The 20,307-nt window shown below is 41.4% G+C and overlaps 1 protein-coding gene and 1 pseudogene across 1 annotated transcript in view; one reads left to right on the top strand and one right to left on the bottom strand.

Moving 5' to 3' along the window:
• Positions 1-1,332: 1,332 nt before the first annotated feature.
• LOC139704630 (non-histone chromosomal protein HMG-17 pseudogene) lies at positions 1,333-2,561 on the bottom strand (annotated as a pseudogene).
• Positions 2,562-11,605: 9,044 nt separating this feature from the next.
• Positions 11,606-20,307, top strand: part of Ticrr (TOPBP1 interacting checkpoint and replication regulator) — a 41,264-nt gene continuing 32,562 nt past the window's right edge. Inside the window, exons 1-4 of the mRNA XM_071607418.1 lie at positions 11,606-12,268; positions 16,944-17,223; positions 18,146-18,384; positions 19,665-19,908. Of these exons, the coding sequence (XP_071463519.1) occupies positions 11,606-12,268; positions 16,944-17,223; positions 18,146-18,384; positions 19,665-19,908 (1,426 nt within the window). The remainder of the gene's footprint in view (positions 12,269-16,943; positions 17,224-18,145; positions 18,385-19,664; positions 19,909-20,307) is intronic.

Here is a 20,307-nt window from a genome sequence, read left to right as displayed (position 1 = left end):
AGGAAGCAACTGGTGGGTGATCAAGGGCCCCTGCCGTGGCAATTATGAATTAACTAGAATGTGCTAATTCTGTGTTGTTGTTGTTGTTTAAAGAGGTCTATTTTGCTCACAGTTGTGAGTTTGGGAGACTAAATGTCCAAACAGCATGGTGCCAGCTCTGGCAAGGGCCTGTGGTAGATCGTATCATGCAGTGAGACAGAAAGACAGAAGAGAATGTGCTAACTCTCAAGAACGTGTCAGGTGCTGGAGAAGGGCATGCCTCTTAGGTGATACATCAAAAACTCTAGTGGAGGGTTTGATTTGATAAAGTGCAATATTATAATGTAATTTTATATTTACAGTGGGGAACACGACTAGTTGCCTACCCAATATCTAGTCCCCCTTCTTCTTTACTAATAGAAACCCAGTTTTTTCTTTTTCCAAAGCCAAACTGAGTTCATCTTTTTTTAAAAAATATTTTTTAGTTGTTGTTGTACCTTTATTTTTTATATATTTATATGTGGTGCTGAACATCGAACACAGTGCCTCACACACTCTAGGCAAGTGCTCTGCCACTGAGCCACAATCCCAGCCCCTTGTGTCCATATTTATTAAAGATACTTTTCATAAAAATTCATGGTATTCCAGGTAGGACACAGAACAAACAATCATTAACAATATACAGAAACTTTCAAATTCCCTTCTTGGATGAGCTACCAAAATCAGAAAGCCGCTATAAAACCCAATGAAGTCTTCATCTGATGCTTTGAATAGGGATTTAAGAGTGACAGTTGACATTTCATGTTTAGCTTGTTGTTTAATAAATTTTCATGAGCTGACCCTGATTTTCAGGAAATGAGAATGGCAGAATTATCAGTCTGAAGATCCACAATCTAGAAAAGGATCTGCTGCTCTTTTGAGGGACACTGTCTCAATGATGTCACTGGAAAGTCCAGATTGCCCAACACATTAGTAAAACCAATTTGTCAGGAGTCAGGTCCCAACAGGTCTCTGGGTTTAGGGGAGTTAAGTCTAAGCTGACAGCAGAGAGGAAGAGGATGAGTTTGAGTTTTGCCACACCACAAAGCATATGTGCCAAGGTGGCTGTGTGTGCCAACCTGAGGGAATCCCTCCTCCTGGGAGCCCAGAGGAAGTCCCTCAAAACCAGGAGGGAAAGGCGCTTCCCCACAGCAGTCTAGCTTTGGAGACATTCTGCTGGTGATACGCTACTTTCCCCAAAACAACAGTGAAGTGTTCTGTGTGCTAATAACATTTATTGTCTTTTTTTTTTAAGTAAAACAAAATTCTGCATTTTTATAAAGCTTGATAATAATACTATTTCAATCTTTATAGTCACTGGAAACACACAGCGCCCTTGGCATCTCCAGCACCTTCCACTTCTGTGCCTGGTCTGTTCTGGCCTCTCCACTTTCGGCAGGGCTATTCCCGTCCTTACCAGCTCAGCTTTCCCCTTTGGGTACCTTCTCTCCCTTCTTTGCAGGGGTCCTTTTCAGGCGTGGGCTCTGGTTTGGAGGAGCAGGTTTAGCAGACAGCCTGGTGAATCTTCTCTGCGGTTCCTCCTTCACCGTGGCTCTATCTCCTTTAGCATCCCCTTCAGCTTTCCCTTGGACTTGGTGGCCAGGGTGGAAGAACGCAGGCCTGGACACAGGGATGCAGCACCATATGGTTTTGGTCACTCTGGGTGGTCATTCTCATCTCTTCTTCTTCTCATTGCTCTGCCCAATTGTCTTTTATGGTAACAGTGTACCCAGTTGAATACTTTCTCAGACTCCTGTGCAGCTAGGGTGGCCATGTGACACAGTTCTGCCATATGTGGGCTAAGCCAATATGTACTAAAAATTTCTGGGATAGGCTTTGCTTTCCTAACACAGTAGCCACAATTTCCTCCTTCCTTATTTCTGCCTTATGGAAAAGGCAGATACAGACATGAGGCTGGAGGTGGGGCAGTCACTTTGTGACCATGCAGGGGGTTAAGTCAAATCCCCCCCCCCCAGAGTAGAAAGACAAGAGCCTGAAACATCCAGGACATCATGGAAATGCTGCTCTTCTTCTGGAACAATTTCCTTCAAACTGCTTGGTATGTGACAATCACAAAGTCCCATTTGGTAAAGCCATTGCAGATGTTTAGTTACCTGAAGTTGGGTGTTTTCCTAATTGTAGAAAGTCTGAGTAAGATTCTTGACTGATGAAAGTGTGATCACAGAGGGGCACAGAGGCTGACTAGGTGGGTGAGGCAGGGTGAAAGGGGACTAAGGGTACTGGGGATCAAACCCAGGGGCAGTTCACCATTGAGCTACATCCCCAGCCCTTTTTATTTTTTGACATAGGGTCTTGCTAAGTTGCTGAGGTGGGTAAGGCAGGGTCCTGGGATTATAGACTGAGTCCCCATGCCTGAGTATGACTCTGTGCTTTTGAAGAAAGCTTTTGAAGCCCTCTGCTTCCAAACCACTTGGCAGCCCTGGGATTCACAATACACTAGAAGTTGTTCTTCGTGGCTCCTATTAGCTGGTGTGGGACTCACTGGCTCTGGCCAGCTCTAGGTTGTAAAGCTGCAGGCCCATACTGGTGAAGGGGGTGATGCAGATTCCTAGGGACTGGGACCTCAGCTCCGGCACCTGGGCCTCCACATTCACTCCAGCCTCTACTCTGGCTATAGCTCCTTTAGGAAAACTATGATTCTGCACTCCCCCACCCCCAAGCTGCCTGGAGTCTTCTTTCTTTCCCACTCCTTCACCCAGGACCTCACTCTTTCCTTGAGCTTCTATCAGCTCCCCCATATCCCAAATATAGTGAGGGGAATTTGAGCCTCTTCCCCCAAAACAAGGCTATCCCCTGTTCAAATGACCAGAGGCTGATGGACATCAGGGTAAGGACCACGTCAGTTGTGGCTGGTAGACCCAGCTTCTTTGCAGCATGACTGGCTTCAGAGAATGAGTCTGAATTCATAGGGATTTTCAGCTCTTCTCAGAGGCCCCATAGCTCCCATCTGCTCTGGCTACATCTCCTGATGGGCTCCTGTGAGGTACCTGGGCTGCCTCCCCAGGCATTTTCCTTTGTCCTTGAGTTCCTACATCTGTGAAAGGATGCAGTGTTCCAGACCATTTCCACAGGGCCTGATGTGAGGGGTTTCTGGGATTTGAGCAGCCAAGATAAGGCAGGCCTGGGTCATGCCCCACTACCTTCAGCCACGCTCTCCTGGCCAGAAAAGGGAGGGCCAGTGCCACAGAGGTCTGGGATCACAGTGTCCCTTAGACAGAGTTTTACCAGGGAATATTACTGGGGTAAAGGAGGGACCACTCAATCAGCTGTATGATATTCAGCAACTGTATGATATTACCCAACTGTTCTGAGCTGTAAAAATGGGGTTTAAGAAAAATACTTAACTAGAAGGATTTCTGGAGGATTCAATACTGCTCCTAAGTGTAATGTCAGACCCTCAGAAAGTGCTCAATAAACATTATTTCCATTTTTACTTTCTTTTCTTTAACAGTTCTACACACATTGCTCAGGCAAACTAGAAGTTTCCAGAAGGAGTGAGAAAGCCATTGTTGTTCCCTTCATGCCTAGAAATACTACCACAAATGGATGGCATCCCCCAGAGACCATCAACAATGGAGTGTGGAGCTCTCAGCAGAATGAATGGACAGTTGGGCAAATGGCTGCAGAGACACAGTATCCCCCAGAAGACCCATCCCCAATCTAGACCCACAAGAACATACATTCTTTGTGTCTTTGCCTGTTAAACTTCTTAGATATGAGACCTTAAGACTCCCTGTCCAACTGGAGCTAGATCACCCAGACAATTCTGTTGCTTTTTTTAGAGGAGGAGGACATTTTCATCCTTGTTACATGTAGATACCAGGGTCTCAGAATGAGGGTGAATGTATTCATGTGCCCAGACTTCATCTTAATCCAGTTCAATTAGAATCTTTAGGGGTGGGGCTGACATTTATTTTTAAAGTCCCAGGAGTTTCTAATGTGTAACCAGGTTTAAGAACTATTGTCTATCCAACCTCCTTATTATAGAAATAAAAACATATATGCAACCAGGCGTGGTGGTGCACACCTGTAATTCCAGTGACTCAGAAGGCTGAAGCAGGAGGATTTCATGTTCCTGGCCAAACTCAGAAACTTAGCAAGGCTCTTAGAAATTCAGTGAGACTTTGTCTCAAAAATAAAAAATAAATAGGGTTAGGAATATAGCTCAGTGATGAAGTACCTCTGGGTTCAATCCCCAGTACCAAAAAAAGAAAATAGAAAAAATAAAATAAACACTCCCCACCCACCCACCCAACACACACACACAAATCTCATGCCTAGGTTTTTGTGTTTGATTGAATGCTCTGATGTTGCCATTGTGAAATTCTTAGTTTGTAAGCAAGGGGCCCTGAATTTTCACTTTGTACCCTGCAAGTTATATAGCTGGTCTTGGCCCTAGATCCCACAGCTCTGAAAAGCAGAGTGGATTATCTCCCTGTTAAAGAAAAGTGGGGAACACTCTCAGGGTTCCGAGGCTTTCCAGATGTGGAACAGCAAGGGGAGAGGCATAGCTTCCCTGGCCATGTCCACTGCCTGGGCCTCCTTGCCCATGGAATACCAGCCATCCACTCCTCCTCTTTGAGAGGTTCTCTGAGCTTCAACTTCCTCATCTGTAAAAGGAAGGAATGACTACCTTGTGGAATTACTGTGAGGAATGCCCAACATTGTGACTGCCCCACTAGATGCTGGGAATATGTGGGATCTCTTCCCTTTATTGGGGAGAGGAAGAAGCATTCTTCTCCAAAAGAATGGGACCCACACATTCCAGGTGCAGCCTGTCACTTACTCAAGATCCCTCTTTTCCCTGGGAGGATCCTGCTTTTCTCACACAAACTATGAACAAGCAATTTTGGTGAAAGGTTGGATTCTGGAGAGGGGTGCAGGCTTCAGAGCTACTATGGAAGGGTTGCTGCCCTCTGGTGGTAACTTGCATTATCTGCATGCATTGCTAACTTCTGGAAAAGAAATGCTTGGTAACACTTTTAATTCGATTTAAAAATAATTTATCAAGTTCATATTTTGCTAGGCACTAAATACACAAGGACAAATAAAAAGTAGACAACATGATAAAATGGTTATAATAAAAAATAAGGGCACCCAACTTCTAGTTCCAGACAAAATGAAGTAGGTACATTTATGCCTACTCCTCCCACTAAGCAAAGCTAAAACCCTTGCATATTTATGTATATGTATATCACAAATATATAAGCCATATCATATATCAAATATAAGATATATATCATTCACACACACATATACATATCACAAATATAAGAATATTCTCAAGGGTTGAGAGAAGAGATTGCCCAGGGATCTTGGGACCCAAGAAATTTCCTGGATTCTTTTTTTGCATTTATATATTCTGATTGGATTTTGGAGAAGCTGGAAACCTAATACATTGGTGGACACAGACCACAAAAGCCCCAAGACAAATCTACTCTCTCTAGACAAGGAACTAGGAAAAGGGCAGCTTAGCAACACAGAGACCTTTTAGACAATAAACACCCAGGTTCAGCCTAGCTTCCCAGGTAGTAGCAGAGGAGGTCACATAGAGAGCAAGGACTTCCACCACCACCCAGTGATAATGAGGCACCTTCCTCTTCCTGCTGGATGGTGTCAGAAGGCAGAGGGGGAAGCTGGGATTTCCCCCACCTCTCAATGGTTAGGAGGCTCCTTCACTCATGGTGTCATTGAAGGACACATGGGGCCAGGTAAATGTGGCACAATATTTTTAAGTGCTGGGGCTGGGGATGTGGCTCAAGCGGTAGCGCGCTCGCCTGGCATGCGTGCGGCCCGGGTTCGATCCTCAGCACCACATACAAACAAAGATGTTGTGTCCGCCGAGAACTAAAAAAAATAAATAAATATTTAAAAAAATAATAATAAAATAAAATATTTATTTCTAGATGTAGCTAGACACAATACCTTTATTTTATTTATTTATATGAGGTGCTGAGGATCAAACCCGGTGCCTCACACATGCTAGGTGAGCACTCTACCACTGAGCTAAACCCCAGCTCCCCTGCTGTCTATCTTTTTTTAAAAAAAAATATTTATCTTTTTAGTTGTACTTGGACACAATACCTTTATGTCATTTATTTATTTTTATGTGGTGCTGAGGATTGAACCAGGGTCTTGCACATGTGAGGCAAACACTCTACCTCTGAGCCACAACCCTAGCCCCCATGCTGTGCATCCTTTTGAAAAAAAAAATCTGACAACTCTCTCATTCTTGAAACCATTTTCCACTGGATTTCCATTAATGAAACTCTCCTAGTTTTCCTCTCTTAGTCCATTTGTGTTGCTATAACAAAATAACATGAACCAGATAATTTATAAACAACAGAAATTTATGTCACACATTTCTAGAGGCTAGAAGTCCAAGGTCAAGTCCCTAGAAGACTTAGTGTCTAGTGAGGACCCACTTTCTGGTCACAGATGGCCGGTCTCACTATGGCCTCACCCAGTGAATAGGGCAAATAAGCCCCCTTGGTCCTATTTTATAAAGGTACTAATTGGAGCCCTCATGATCTAATAATCTCTCAAAAGGCCCTACCTCCTAATACCATCATATTGGTGATTAGGCTACAACATGAATTTCAGGGGAACATGAACATTCAGATCACAGTGTCCTTCTATTGAAGTGGACACTCAGCTGTCCTCTCCTCTTTCTAACCTCTCAATGCTAAAGCACCTTGGTAAGCTCATCCAGTCCCATGGCTTTAAATGACAGCTAGTTACTGATCATTTTCAAATTACCTCTCTGTCTCAATGTTTCCCAAGAGCTGCAGAATCATATATCTAACTGCACACCTTACATTTTGGCTTGGGAGTCCAATAGACATTTCAAATCTAACCTTGGTTAACTAGAACCTTTGATATTCTGCCTTCCACTGCCTCTTCAATGAGTCTTCTTTATCTTTTCTTCGCCTTTCAGGCCCTAAGTGACTTGTGCAACTGGCTCAGCACAAAACAGTTCTGCGAACACAGGCAATGAACAGATTAGAAAATATAGGGAGAATAAGAAATAAAGACAAAAGACATGAAATGAAAATAGTGAAAGTGGGACTGGGTGGGGCCAGTCCTGATGGGATCTTACTGAACAAAGACCTGGGCTCCGCACATTTATTGTATAGGTTAGACATCCAAAGGATTTATTGTGAGAAAGCTTCTTCAAGATAAACAAAAGTGAGGTTGTAAGGAAAACAGTCCAATTGGGCTCATCAGCTTGTGTGGGGTATTTCTTCCTCCTCTGGGCAGCTGGCGTCTCAAGGCTATTGACCATATCCACATCTCTTCCACCCTGGAGCAGCTTGCGTTTGAATCTAAGGCTATTTGAACCAATAAATTCTGTGAGACACAGGACTCTCCTTGAGGAGAGCATTACCAGCGACTGAGCTGTCTCAAATCAGCCAGATACCACCGAGCATTTTCAGAAGGGCATTGCCTTGGCCTTGAGATGGTTCAAACAGATCTGTAATTCATTTGCTGCTTCCAACAAGTTACCATTATACACTGCAATCTGTTTGCAAGTTCTGTCAGCTCTACATTCAAAATATACCCAAAATACAATCATGGCTCCATCCTTTGCACCCTGTCCAAAGCCATCATCATAAACAGTATGGACCAGTGACATTATGGTTTGGATCTACAATGTCCCCTAAAGTCTCTCTCTCTCTCTCTGTCTCCTGGCTGCGGTGAACTGAGTAGCTTCCCTCTGCCATGATGTTCTCCTTACCTCAGGCCCAGAGCAATGGAGTCTGTGGATCATAGACTGAAACAATTGAAATTGTGAGGAAAAAAGTATATATAATTTTTGTATATACATACATACATACATATACTGGGGATTGAACCCAGGGGTGCTCTACCACTGAGCTGTATCCCCAGCCATTTTTATTTTTTATTTTGAGACAGGGTCTCACTAAGTTGCTGAGGCTGGCCCTGAGCTTGTGATCCTCCTGCCTCAGCCTCCAGAGTCCCTGGGATTACAGGTGTGGACCACCAGGCCCCACAAACAGTCTGTCTTTTAAAATCTCAAAATGTGGCTGACAACAAAAACTTGAAAAAAAGAAAAAAAAATGTGACTGACAAAGATCTCATACTAGGAAGGAAACCTATGATTTTCATGTGGTTTCCTTGTGATTGTATTATTATTGTTAGGGTAGATGGTGTAAATATCCATGTGAGACACATCTCTGAGTTCAAGCAAAGGTTTATTAACAGAGAGCATCAGCTAGGCTGCCCTTCTGCCAGGCATAGCAGGCAGAGTCACTTGAATACAGATTTTATCTCTCTTTTTAAAAATCTTTATTTGTTTATTTTAATAAGGTATATATGACAGCAGAATGCATTTAACAAGGAATAAGAGCAAGCTGGAAATGGTCTTGGGTGCAGGTGGCTGGGTAACAGCAGGTTTTTGTATTTAGGGACTTTGGGGGTTTGCAATGGGAATAGGGTATCTTAAGTTTCTTGTTCTTGGCAGTTTATAAGTTTCAGTTCTGAGTCCCTGAACCAAAATGAAGTTACTAATGTTTAAGGACATAACATACCAAAAATATTATAAAGCCACTTGTTCATTTTTTGAAAGTTATTTTAGCTAAAACCCAATCAATTAATCCCCAAATTCACTTAATCGGGTTCAAGAAAAATACAATTTGGCACAAAAAAAGATATCCAATGAATGAGTGAGCCATCAAACAAAAAAATAAAAAAGGAAAGAAATAAAAGTCTTACTATTTTCTTTCTGCATACAGTGAATTGCCTTGGACACTCTCTGATGCGTGAGTTTGGAAGACAACTTCCCAGATGATCTGTAGAATCTCTTTGTGCCTCTATGTTCAATTTTCCACCTAGTAGCCAGGGTGCTCATCTCAAAAAACAAATCATATCACCATTCTTTTCTTAAAACCTTCCATTGTCTTCCTATCCTCAATATAATATCCAAAATACTGGCGCAGGAGGTCTCCAGGCAATGTACCCACTGCTTCTCTGGCCTCTTCTCTTACCCCAGCCTTGTTCACCACCACAGAGCTCCCCAGCCCCAACACCTTCTTTCCACTCCTCAAATTCTCTAGTTGCTTTCAGTCTGGGTCTTTCAAAGGTGCCCCAAACGTTTTTTTCCTACCTGTCCTTCCCTGCCTCTACCTCACTCCCCATTGTTAAACTCCTACTTGCCCATAAAAGTTCAATTTAAACATCCTTAAACCTGCCTTAGAAAAGTTGTTCCTTATCCCTCAAAGTTTAAACAAAGCTGCTTAGCCAGTGTAATTTTTTTGTTGTTGTTGTTGTTACCAGGAATTGAAGCCAGAGGCACTTAACCACTGAGTCACATCCCAAATAGCCCTTTTTATATTGTATTTAGAGACAGGGTCTTGCTAAGTTGCCTAGGCTGGCCTTTGAACTCTTGAGCCTCCTGCCTCAGCCTCCCTAGCTGCTGTGTGCCACCATGCGCAGCACCAATGTAATTTTTTATCGCCTGCTTCACTTTCCCCTCATTTTTTAAAGATTATCATTATTATATTCATCTGTTTTAGAATTTGTCTAATGTTTGTTCCCCATCAGGCTCTATATTCCATGAGGATAGTAGATAACTGATGTAAAGTACTATGGGTTGAACTCTGTCCAAAAAGATGTGATTTTATTTGGAAATAGGGTCTTATGGACGTAACTAAGTTAAAATGGGTCAAATCATTAAGTTGGACCCTAGTCCAATAACACTGATGTCCTTATCAAAAGGGGAAATTTTGACAAGAGACAGACATGCAGAAGGAACACAATGTGAAAACACTGAAAGAACACCAAGGATTGATAGCTAGAATAGGCAAGGAAGAATTCTCTAGAGCCATATGAGAAAGAGAGAGGAGAACAAAGAGAAAAGAGAGAGGCAGAGCACCAGCATGTCATTTTTGGATTTCTAGCCTTCAGACTTGTGAGAATAATTTGCTTCTGGTTCTTTGTTATGGCAGGCAGCCCTGGAAAACTTACATAAAAGAGAAAATGGCTGAATGTTGGGGCAGTAACTGTTGAGAATGTTGCTTGGAAAAGCAGACTATAAAAGAAGTTTCAGAGATCAGGCAGGAGCCGGATTAAACAGGCAGATTCAACCAGGTGAAAGACTGGGTCAATCTCCTTAAACAAATTCTAACCAACCTTCCTTTTTACCCCTCTTCTTTACAAATACCATATTTCATTAATTCTAGATCCCATTGATGAGAGGCACATGTTCACATCTCTGAAATCAGCCTGAGTCTGCTGCAGTGAGAGGAAGTGAAGTGGACAACATGGTACTGGGGATTCAACCCAGGGATGCTTTCTTTACTGCTAAGGTACATCCCCAGTCCTTTTTGTTTTTTGAGACAGGGTCTCACTAAGCCCTTGCTAATTTGCTGAGGCTGGCCTCAAATTTGCCATCCTCTTCTCTCAGCCCTGTGGAGTCACTGGGATTACAGACCTGCATCATTGCACCAGGCCCATTTTACTTTTTTTAAAGTTAAACTCTACACATATCTTGTATCTGAATCTCTGATTACCTTCTTCAGATAACTCCTAGAAGGAAATGAAAATTACTGCTCCCCTACTAAGGACTGAATTACCTTGACATTGCACATCCCCTATCCATTTTTTTTTTTTTTTTAAAGATAAGGTCTCACCAAATTTCAGAGGATGGCCCAAATTTGTGAGCCTCCTGAGTCTCTGGGATTACAGTTGTGCTCCATCGCGCCGGCTTTAATTATATATTTAATTATAAATATATAAGTAAATACATACACACACACACATTTGGTACTAGGGATTGAACCCAAAGCCGCTTAACCATTGAGCCCCATCCCCTGCCCTTTTAAAAATATTTTATTTAGAGGCAGGAGCTTGCTAAATTGCTGAGGCTTGCTTTGAACTCGAGATCCTTCTATCTCAGCTTCCCAAACGCCTGGGGTTACAGGTATGCGCCTCAGCGCTAGGCTAATTTTAAATAATACTTTAAAATTTAAAGAAAAGTAAAGACTTCGTCATCTTTTAAACCATTCGGGTTTAAGACGTGTTTTAAAACTACTTTAGGTTTAAAATCCCAAATTCCCTCCAAGCACCAAATTATCAAGGTCTAGGTAAATATCCCCTGTCCCGGGCCCCCCCAGACAGTTCGCACCCGCATGGGCGCATAATCTTTCGAACAAGACTTCCAGCTCCAAACTCCTAGACATGCCAGCGAGGCACCACCTCTTTAAATTTTAAAACGAAAGTTCAGACCAATGAAAGTGCAGTTTCTCCCGGAACCCAGGGCCCGCCCATAGTCACGCACTCCACCAATCAAGCCAAGGCTTTCTCCACCACTCTTCCAATCAGCGTCAAAAATGGGGGTCCTCACGTAACTTGCGTAAGTCAATCAGCGAATAGGAGCTGACTTTGGGTATTAGCTCCGCCAATAGCAGCAGCTCTCGGAGAGCGCGGGAGTCTTTAGACCAGGACCCTAAGGGAAGCACTGAATGGCGCTGGTTCTCTGAAGCTAGGGCCTAGGGAAGAGCTGCGCGGGCCGGGCCGGAGTCCCCGGACTGCTGCGCGGCCGACCATGACCTGCTGTCACAAAGTGATGCTGCTGCTGGACACCGCGGGCTGCGCGGATCGCCACAGCCCGGTGCGGCGGGTCGCCCTGCGCCTACTCACTTACCTGAGTTGCCGATTTGGCCTGGCCGGGGTCCACTGGGCCTTCAAGTTCTTTGACTCGCAGGGGGCGCGGAGCCGGCCTTCACGCGGGTCCGACTTCCGCGAGTTAGGAACCCGCTCCTGGGAGGACTTTGAGGAGGAGCTCGAGGCTCGGCTTGGGGATCGTGTTCACGGTGCCCACCTGCCCGGCCCGGCTTCCAGGGCAACTCACACTCACAGTGCCCTGATGGAGACCCTGCTAGACTACCAGTGGGACCGGCCCGAGATCACGTCGCCCACGAAACCTATTCTGCGGAGCAGCGGGAGGAGATTGCTGGACGCGGAGAGCGAGGCCAAGGAGGCCGAGGCCGCTCTTGGGGGCTTTGTGAATGCTCTTTTCCTACTGGCCCCCTGTCCGCACTCGCAGAGAGAGCTCCTTCAGTTCGTGTCTGGGTGCGAGGCCCAGGCCCAGCGCTTGCCGCCCACTCCGAAGCAGGTGATGGAGAAGTTGTTGCCCAAGAGAGTCCAGGAGGTCATGATCACCCGAAAAATCACTTTGTACTGGGTGGATACTACCGAATGGTCTAAGGTAAGGTGATAGTAGTCTCCGATTTAGTGCATGCTGTTCTCCCTGCTAACTAGAATTTGGCAGCGTCTTCAGAGCCACCGTAAACCCAGAATGAAAGGAACACAACCCTATATTCCGTCAGAAGAAAAGTCCTGTTGTCACAAATAGGGACAGTTTTTACAACAAAATGGGAAAAAAGTGTATAAGCTCCTCTGCAGTTTGGGCCCTGACTACCTTTTCCAACTTTATGCTACTACACATGACATATATTCCAGCACATGGAAGCCTGGTCTAGCTAATCAGCAGGTCTTGACTGTTTTGTCTTGTGACTTTTAGTCTGTCTAGGCCTCCTGTCCTCACCCTTCTAAGGCAGTCTAAACCTCACTCAACCTTTAAGGCCTTGTCCAAATGACAACGAGGCAATTCAGCCTCTGAATTTCTATGCATTTTTATCTTATTTTTTATTATTTGTGTGTGTGTACCTGAAACCTTTCCTCCATTATGTTCCATTTAGTCTAAAAATATCTCAAAGGTAGGCACCAGGTCTTTCACATCTTTGTGACCAGCAGATGTATATTGAATATTGGGGGTGTTCAGTAAAGATTTACTGACTAAATAAATAAAATATTGCAAACTTAAAATCCTAAATGGCTAATTCAGATTTTGTTAAGGCCGTGAAGCTCCTTGCTCCTGTTAAGCATTATGACAAGTGTATATTTTTGCTTTCTTCATTTTCCTGTATCATGTCATTTAGTCATAAATACTCCTTGATAAGTCACTGCATTGAGTACATACTACCCTGTTTTAGGTGCTTGGGGATATGGCGCCTGAAGTAGAATTTACCTTCTAGTGCAAAAGATGAATTAAACAGAAAAGGCTAAAAGATTAAACAGCTGAGCAAACAAGTATAGGATTTCAAAAATCATGCTCTGGAGAAAAGAAAGCCAAGCGAGGGAATGGGGGCAGGGTAGGTAGGTAGAAGTAGGTGAGATTTGTATAATAGGGTAAATAGGGAAGGCTTTTTTGAGAAGAATTGAATGGTGAAAGAAGAGGAATATAAGGGCTGGGAAAGAACATTCTAGGCATAGAGAAGAGCTTGGAATGAACTTTGTTGCAGAAACAAAATAAGAGTGCAGAGCCCTAATAAACAATGGATAGAGCAGTAGAAGTTAAAAAGAAGACAGTCTAATCTGTAGGGCCAAGGTCTTTTTTTTTTTTTTTTTTTTTAAAGAGAGAGGAGAGGGAGGGGGAGAGAGAGAGAATTTTTTAATGTTTATTTTTTAGTTTTCGGCAGACACAACATCTTTGTTTGTATGTGGTGCTGAGGATCGAACCCGGGCCGCACGCATGCCAGGCAAGCACGCTACCGCTTGAGCCACATCCCCAGCCCAGGGCCAAGGTCTTTAGTGTAGATGTTGTTCTAATCAGTGAGAAGGCTTTGGAGTGTAATTTAACCAGGTGAAAGATGTGATTCCAATGCCACAAAACTAGGAGTGGGTTAAATTGCAAGTTTACAGATGGAAAATCAACAGGTACTTTAAAATAATGATACAGTGAGGCTGGGGCTGAGGCTCAGCGGTAGAGTGCCTGCCTAGTATGTGTGAGCCACTGGGTTCAATCCTCAGCACCACATAAAAATAAAAAATAGATAAATAAAATAAATGTATAAAAGATGAGATTAAAAACAAAATGATACAGTGTGTTAAAATTTCCAATGTGCTTTCACATATGAAGCCCCCAAAGGTGTGGCAAACATAAGATAAGGCAGCAGCAGTTTTTCCAAAACGAAATGGGCAAAAAGTGTTTAAGAGGATGGCAAATATTTGATGCGGAAAATGGAATCCTAGAAATTAAAATTGTTGGGCTGGGGATATAGCTCAGTTGGTAGAATGCTTGCCTCACATGCACAAAGCCCTGAGTTTGATCCCCAGCACCACACACATGAAAGAAGAGAGAGAGAGAGAGAGAGAGAGAGAGAGAGAAAAGAAAAGAAAGAAAGAAATTAAAATTGTTAAGACAGTAAATCAAGCATTAGGCACAGTATACGATACATAAGTGTATTAATTTGGACTAATTGATACCAAATATCAAACAGTTTACCCTGGAATTGTATTATATCAAATACTGGGAGAAATATATTTTACTAGATGGGTTTCTCTTCTTTGGAATAGCATTAAAGTAAATAAGGTTGATTGAGTTTTCTGAAACATTTTTATCCAGGTGTGACATACCACTGTCAGTCAGAATGGGTCCTTCCTTATCATGTTTGCTAATTTGTTCCTCTTTTATAGAAGAATGCCCGACAGATAAACTTTTCTAAATTTTTTTTTCATGCTGAAGATCTGTCTTTTTCTATTCAAAAATTTCTCCCTGGCCACGTTGTGGAGGCAAAGGGGAGACTCAGGGAGGCTCACAATTGGGAAGAAAAACTGAGAGAAAAAGAGCTTGGACTCAGACTGGGAATGGAAAGATTCAAGCACACAATACCTTTGTAAATATGGACACATTTTCAACTGTGCCTGTGATTTACTCAACACATTTATTACATACCTGCTAGGTATGTGGGGGCTCTTTTACCATTAGAGAACTAAACAAATGAAGTCCCTGCTTTCTTGGAACTTATATTTAGTGGACATTTGCAAGTCCCAAATTTGACACTACCACTAGGACATATCTGTCACCCTATAATATCCAAAAAAAAATGAAAAGTATACTATACTCTCCTTTTTTAATCATGTGCATAATTAACTTCTAATCAAACACTAATGTTCTTTTCAACTTATGTTAAAGTTTTCCTTTTCATTCTGTAAGAAGTATTTTTTTTTTTTTTAAAGAGAGAGAGAGAGAGAGAGAATTTTAATATTTATTTTTTAGTTTTTTCGGCGGACACAACATCTTTGTTTGTTTGTGGTGCTGAGGATCGAACCCGGGCCGCACGCATGCCAGGCGAGCGTGCTACCGCTTGAGCCACATCCCCAGCCCCAAGAAGAAGTATTTTTTTGACTAATTTGTTATAGCATTTTCCAGATTGGTATGCATAACTAAATTTCACAGTACATTGTTTACTTCTGTACATGTGATATTTCCTATTGTACTTTCTTTTTAAAAAATATTTTTATATGTTGATGGACCTTTATTTTATTCATTTATTTATATGCAGTGCTGAGAATTGAACCTAGTGTCTCACACTGGCTATGCAAGTACTCTACCACTGAGCCACAACCCCAGCCCCTCTTTTTTTTTTTGAATGCTGATCCTGAACTATTAATTTGATCCATCAAAGTCTATCAAAAGGTCAGTTTTAAAAGTGCTTTCAAGACAGTCTTGGATTCTTGGATGGTCTATCATTGTCTTAGTATATCTGAAAGCAATTTCCAGCCCCTCTTTGGCAGTTGAATATAATGAAAAGTTGACGAATCACCTAGATGACCTTGAAGACCCTTTTAGTTCAAATTCCTCACATGTGCACAGTAATTTATAGTTTATAATTATTAACCAGCATGATGATCATATTCTAGGATGGGTGGATGCCTCTTCCATCATATTCTCATAGTATTGTCATGTTATATTGTGATATTAAATATTTCATATCATTCCTATTTTACTCTCCATTCCCCTAACTTTAAGATCCTAGAAGACAGGAAGTATCTTATTGTTTCCTACTACATAGAAGTTGCACAATAAAAGTTTGTTAAAAGAACATTGATTGAAGAGCCAGCTATATGTGAAGGAGTGAGGGAACTTTCCTAAAGAAAGCAGGATTTGATTTAAATACAGAAGTATAATAATCAATCAGTTGATGAAGAAGGAAGGAGAAGCACAAGAAATAAGCAAAAACAAGGAAGCATTATAAAATAGCATGTGTAGGCAATAGAAAATAGTTCAATGTTCCTAGAAGGTAGGGATGGGTGAGGGAAACAGAAGATAATGTGTTCTGGAAAAGTTGTTAGGGTTGGTTGTGAAGAACTCTATGGTTATTCTGAAGAGTTACTTTCTCCTGGAAACTCTGGAAAGCCTTTGAAAGTTTTTAGAGAAGTGTGATTTGGGAGAATATTTAGAGCAACTGAGGGAAGGTTAGAGACAGGGCACAGCTTTTACAGGCTATAGTAAAATTTCAGTGAGAGATGTTGAGAGCTTCAGTAAAAGCAATGAAGATGGACCCAAGAGAACCTATTTGGTTCCTGTTCAGACCTGTGGTTGGGCAAGGCAGAGTTATGGTTGCCATCTAGGGGAGGTGCTCCTGCCTCCTCCCATGGCACCTGGTCATTGCTGTATTATGTTGTATAAGACAGAATTATTTTTATTAGTGTATGGTTTTGTATTCCTTCTGACTCTAATATTTTGTAAATCTTGTGATTTATACCCAGTGATTTGCATCATTGACAGAAAATATAAAGTCTATTTTCACTAAATGAATGCTTTCTTAAAAGCATATTATGTAGTAATTATGTTCTTGGGCTTACAAAGGATATTGGCCAATATTTTTGTTTAGTTCAACAAATATATTAATGATGAAATTTGCTCCTTTAATGTTGGCATCAATATTATTTAATTCTGATTTTAGCTTTATTAAATATATTAATGGTATAATTTGATCTTTTAATGTTGGTATCAACTTTATTTACTCTTGATTTTAACTTTATTCCTGAGTGCCTAATTTACACTAACCTGAGCTTCTTTGTCATTTTAATGTTAGTTGTGGGAATCCCCAGACCATGTTGGGTACTGGACAATTTGTGAACTGCTCTACTGTGCAGGAGGCACCATCTTGCCATCTGAAACTTTCAGCTGGGGTTTTACTAAATCCCGGGAAACAATGACCAGTGTTGAAAGAAAGATGTCAAGTGAACCTCACCTTTCCCCATGGATTTCAACTCTGCCAACTGATGCCACTTTAAATTGTTTGCTTTATAATTCTTCTGAGTATGAAGCCTCATTTCCACGGACAGAAGGAACATTATTTCTTCCTGTTAAAGGTAAGCAAATAATATTTTGGAGTTTTTTTTGTTTTTGGTTGGTATGTGGTTTTTTGTTTTTTGTTTTGTTTTGTTTTTAAATCTTAGTTACATTCATTGTGTCGCAGCCTGGGCACTTGGTGCTTATAATTGAAAGAATTAAAAATGTATAAGCAAAATAAAAAATACCACATGAAAGGATCAAATTCTAGTATAATAACAACTGTTGACTCATTTATAAAAAGAACAAGTGAACGATTTTAAAGTTTCCTAGTTATTCCCAAAGATGGGTATTGTTCAGGTGTCCAAGCACATGGGTGTTAAGATTTCATTGCCTCATAGAAGAGATTGATGAAGACAATAAGGAGACAATGATTGGCCAAGAGAAGAAGTAAATTAGCCTGTAGAACCCTAAAATTATGCTTGCTACCAAGAAAGGCCAGTATGTTGGAATCTTCATACATTTGTTTCACCATATGATTTGCTATATGGTGAGTCTCAATTCTAAATATATTATCTCTACAGAAGTAGTACTGCGTGGAGATATATACATTAAACTATGTTGTACATTATGTGCAATTTATTTAATTTCCAAGAGTACTTTTGTTTAAGTAATTTTATCATTTGGTCTTTAGAATTTAATATCATGAAATATGCTGCACTATATTTTATGGGTTTAAGAAAGTGTCTTTTTTCTAAGTAGTATTACTTGAATGTATATTTCTAAGCCTTAATTAGTGAGAAGTTCTGACATCATGTCTCACCTTTATATAGATTTCTTACAGAGAGCTAAATGAACTTGCCTATGATAGTCTGTTGACGTGTGAACTAAGTGACAATACTAGTCCCTTAATTGGAAATCTGAATTGTTTTTTCGTAGTATTAAGTTTCTTTTTAATAACTATTTCTTACATTAGATTTTAATAGTCTTTATTTCTAATAGGCAAAGAGATTCAAGAAACATGGACAGTCACCCTAGAGCCCTTGGCCGTGAATCAGAGACGTTTTCAGAAACCAGTCAGAATTTTTTTAAAAGGATCGGTAGCTCATTGGTCTGTCCCAGTGAGTGGCACTCTGGACACCGACAGCTGGATGCTACAAGGTCCAGAAGAGAACATGTCAACTCAAAGGCAGTTATTTCAGCAGCTGGTAAGCAGGCTGACTGCTGAGGAGTTACATCTGGTAGGTGTCCTCCATTTGCTAAGTAAATCTTGTCTAATAACACAGTAATGTGCAACAAGTATATTTATAAAATGTCAATAATCTCTCTCCATAAGACAGTATCAGTAAAACTGGTTATGTTTTTGCAAATAATATTTTCTGCACTGTAGTAGCATTATGACAACAATGTTCATTAGTGAACCGTTTATAAAATTCTATGTACCTTGAATCCAATTAAGTAAAGTATCTCAAATTCACATAGGAAAAAAAGGTGGTTGACCAAATTGAATGGTTGAATTAGAATATGAAGTGATGGGTGATTTCTTATTAGTTTTTAAATGTTCTGTTACGTATTCATTACAAGTCATGGATTTTTTTTTTTTTTTAAAGTCATGGATTTTTTTAAACTACCAGCAAATCCCCTATATTTCTCTTTGCCTCATAATCCCTGGAGGCACATTGATGCTATAGTCTGATGTGAAGTTTCTTTTGCTTAAAAATTTTTTTCAAAATCTTATTCTAAAATGATAGTTTTGAGTAAAGTAGTGTTGGGGCAGGTACTTGGTCGGTTAGGAAACATCCTAGAGCAGAACGAGGTAGTCACTGAATTGGTGCTATTCTAGTTGTGTGAGCTCTGGGTTCAGGAGTCAGGTGGCCTGGATTAGTTTTCAGCTCTCCTGTCCACTGCATGTTCTGGATAAATCGTTTATGTGGTAGTACCATCTCAGGTTAGGTGCGAGGACTTTGAAGTCTGATGTGCCTGGCTTCTCCCCATACTGAGAGGGGACCTTGAGGTTTCTTCTTCTTCAGCCATAATACCTCCTCTGTAAAATGAGGATAATGAAATAAAATGGGAGCCAGGTGTGGTGGCACATGCCTGAAATCCCAACAGTTTAGGAGGCTGAGGCAGGAGGATTGCTAGTTCAAAGGCCAGCCTCAGCAACTTAATGAGGCCCTAAGCAACTTGGGAAGACCCTATCTCTAAATAAAATATAAAAAAGGGCTGGGGATGTGGCTCAGTGGTTAAGTGCCCCTGGGTTCAATCCTCAATACCAAAAAAATAAAATGGGAATAATACTTTTTTCCCCTCAGAGCAGTTTTGAGAATTCCGTGAGTACATGATAAATGTTTAGTAAATGTTTCCTGGCAAGGTTAAGTTTACTTGTAAATTGAAACTTTAGGACTACATGATTAATAATTTCTCTGCCTCTAATAGCCAACCATTACGCTGACTTTTACTAAACTAAATTCCTTAGGCATACTGATAACAATATTCTCAACTAATCAGAACTATTTTGTAGGTTGCCAATGTGGACCCTGGTGAAGGTTGGCCCCCTATCACTGGAATTATTTCACCTCTGTCTGCCAATGCTACAGTTCTCACTGTGTTCAGCATCAAGGAGGCTGAATTTCAAAGACATTTTCTCCAAACAGCTGTGGCTGGAGGCCACCAGGATACAGCTTCCCTTTTCTCAGAGATTATGGATGATGTATTGAATCAGATTCATAATTCATTTGAAGATCCTGCTTCTGGTATGCTGGGAGGTGAGTAGATGTGGTGGGAAGTGTTGGGGTTCTCTTCTGAGTGCATCGGTTTTTTCAGTGGACTAGGAAGCAGAGTCATCAACTGTGAAAATCAAGGTTTAAGAAAGTGTTGGCAGTTGAGGAGAGGGGAGGAGTAGGAAGTCACAGGTGGAGAGTGAGGGTAGGAAATTAATAAGGTCGCCTTAGATCTCATGAGTATGAGATCCCTCTGCATGCTTGTTTGTCTTCAGCCACACTCACCTACTGGGGACAGTTACAGAGTAGACAGAGAAGTATGTTCACCAGAGTCAGGGTTTTGCCAAATGAGGATAGTGAAACTAGAGAAGGGGCAATGGATTCTGAAGTGTGAACAGAAGGGATTATGGCGACCGTCTGTGAAATCAGGCAGTTTAAGGAGGA

The sequence above is a fragment of the Marmota flaviventris genome, chromosome 2 (genome assembly GCF_047511675.1).
Source record: "Marmota flaviventris isolate mMarFla1 chromosome 2, mMarFla1.hap1, whole genome shotgun sequence".
Taxonomy (NCBI): domain Eukaryota; kingdom Metazoa; phylum Chordata; class Mammalia; order Rodentia; family Sciuridae; genus Marmota; species Marmota flaviventris.
The sequence above is the reverse complement of the archived record's forward strand: the minus strand, read 5'-3'. Positions and strand labels throughout refer to the sequence as shown.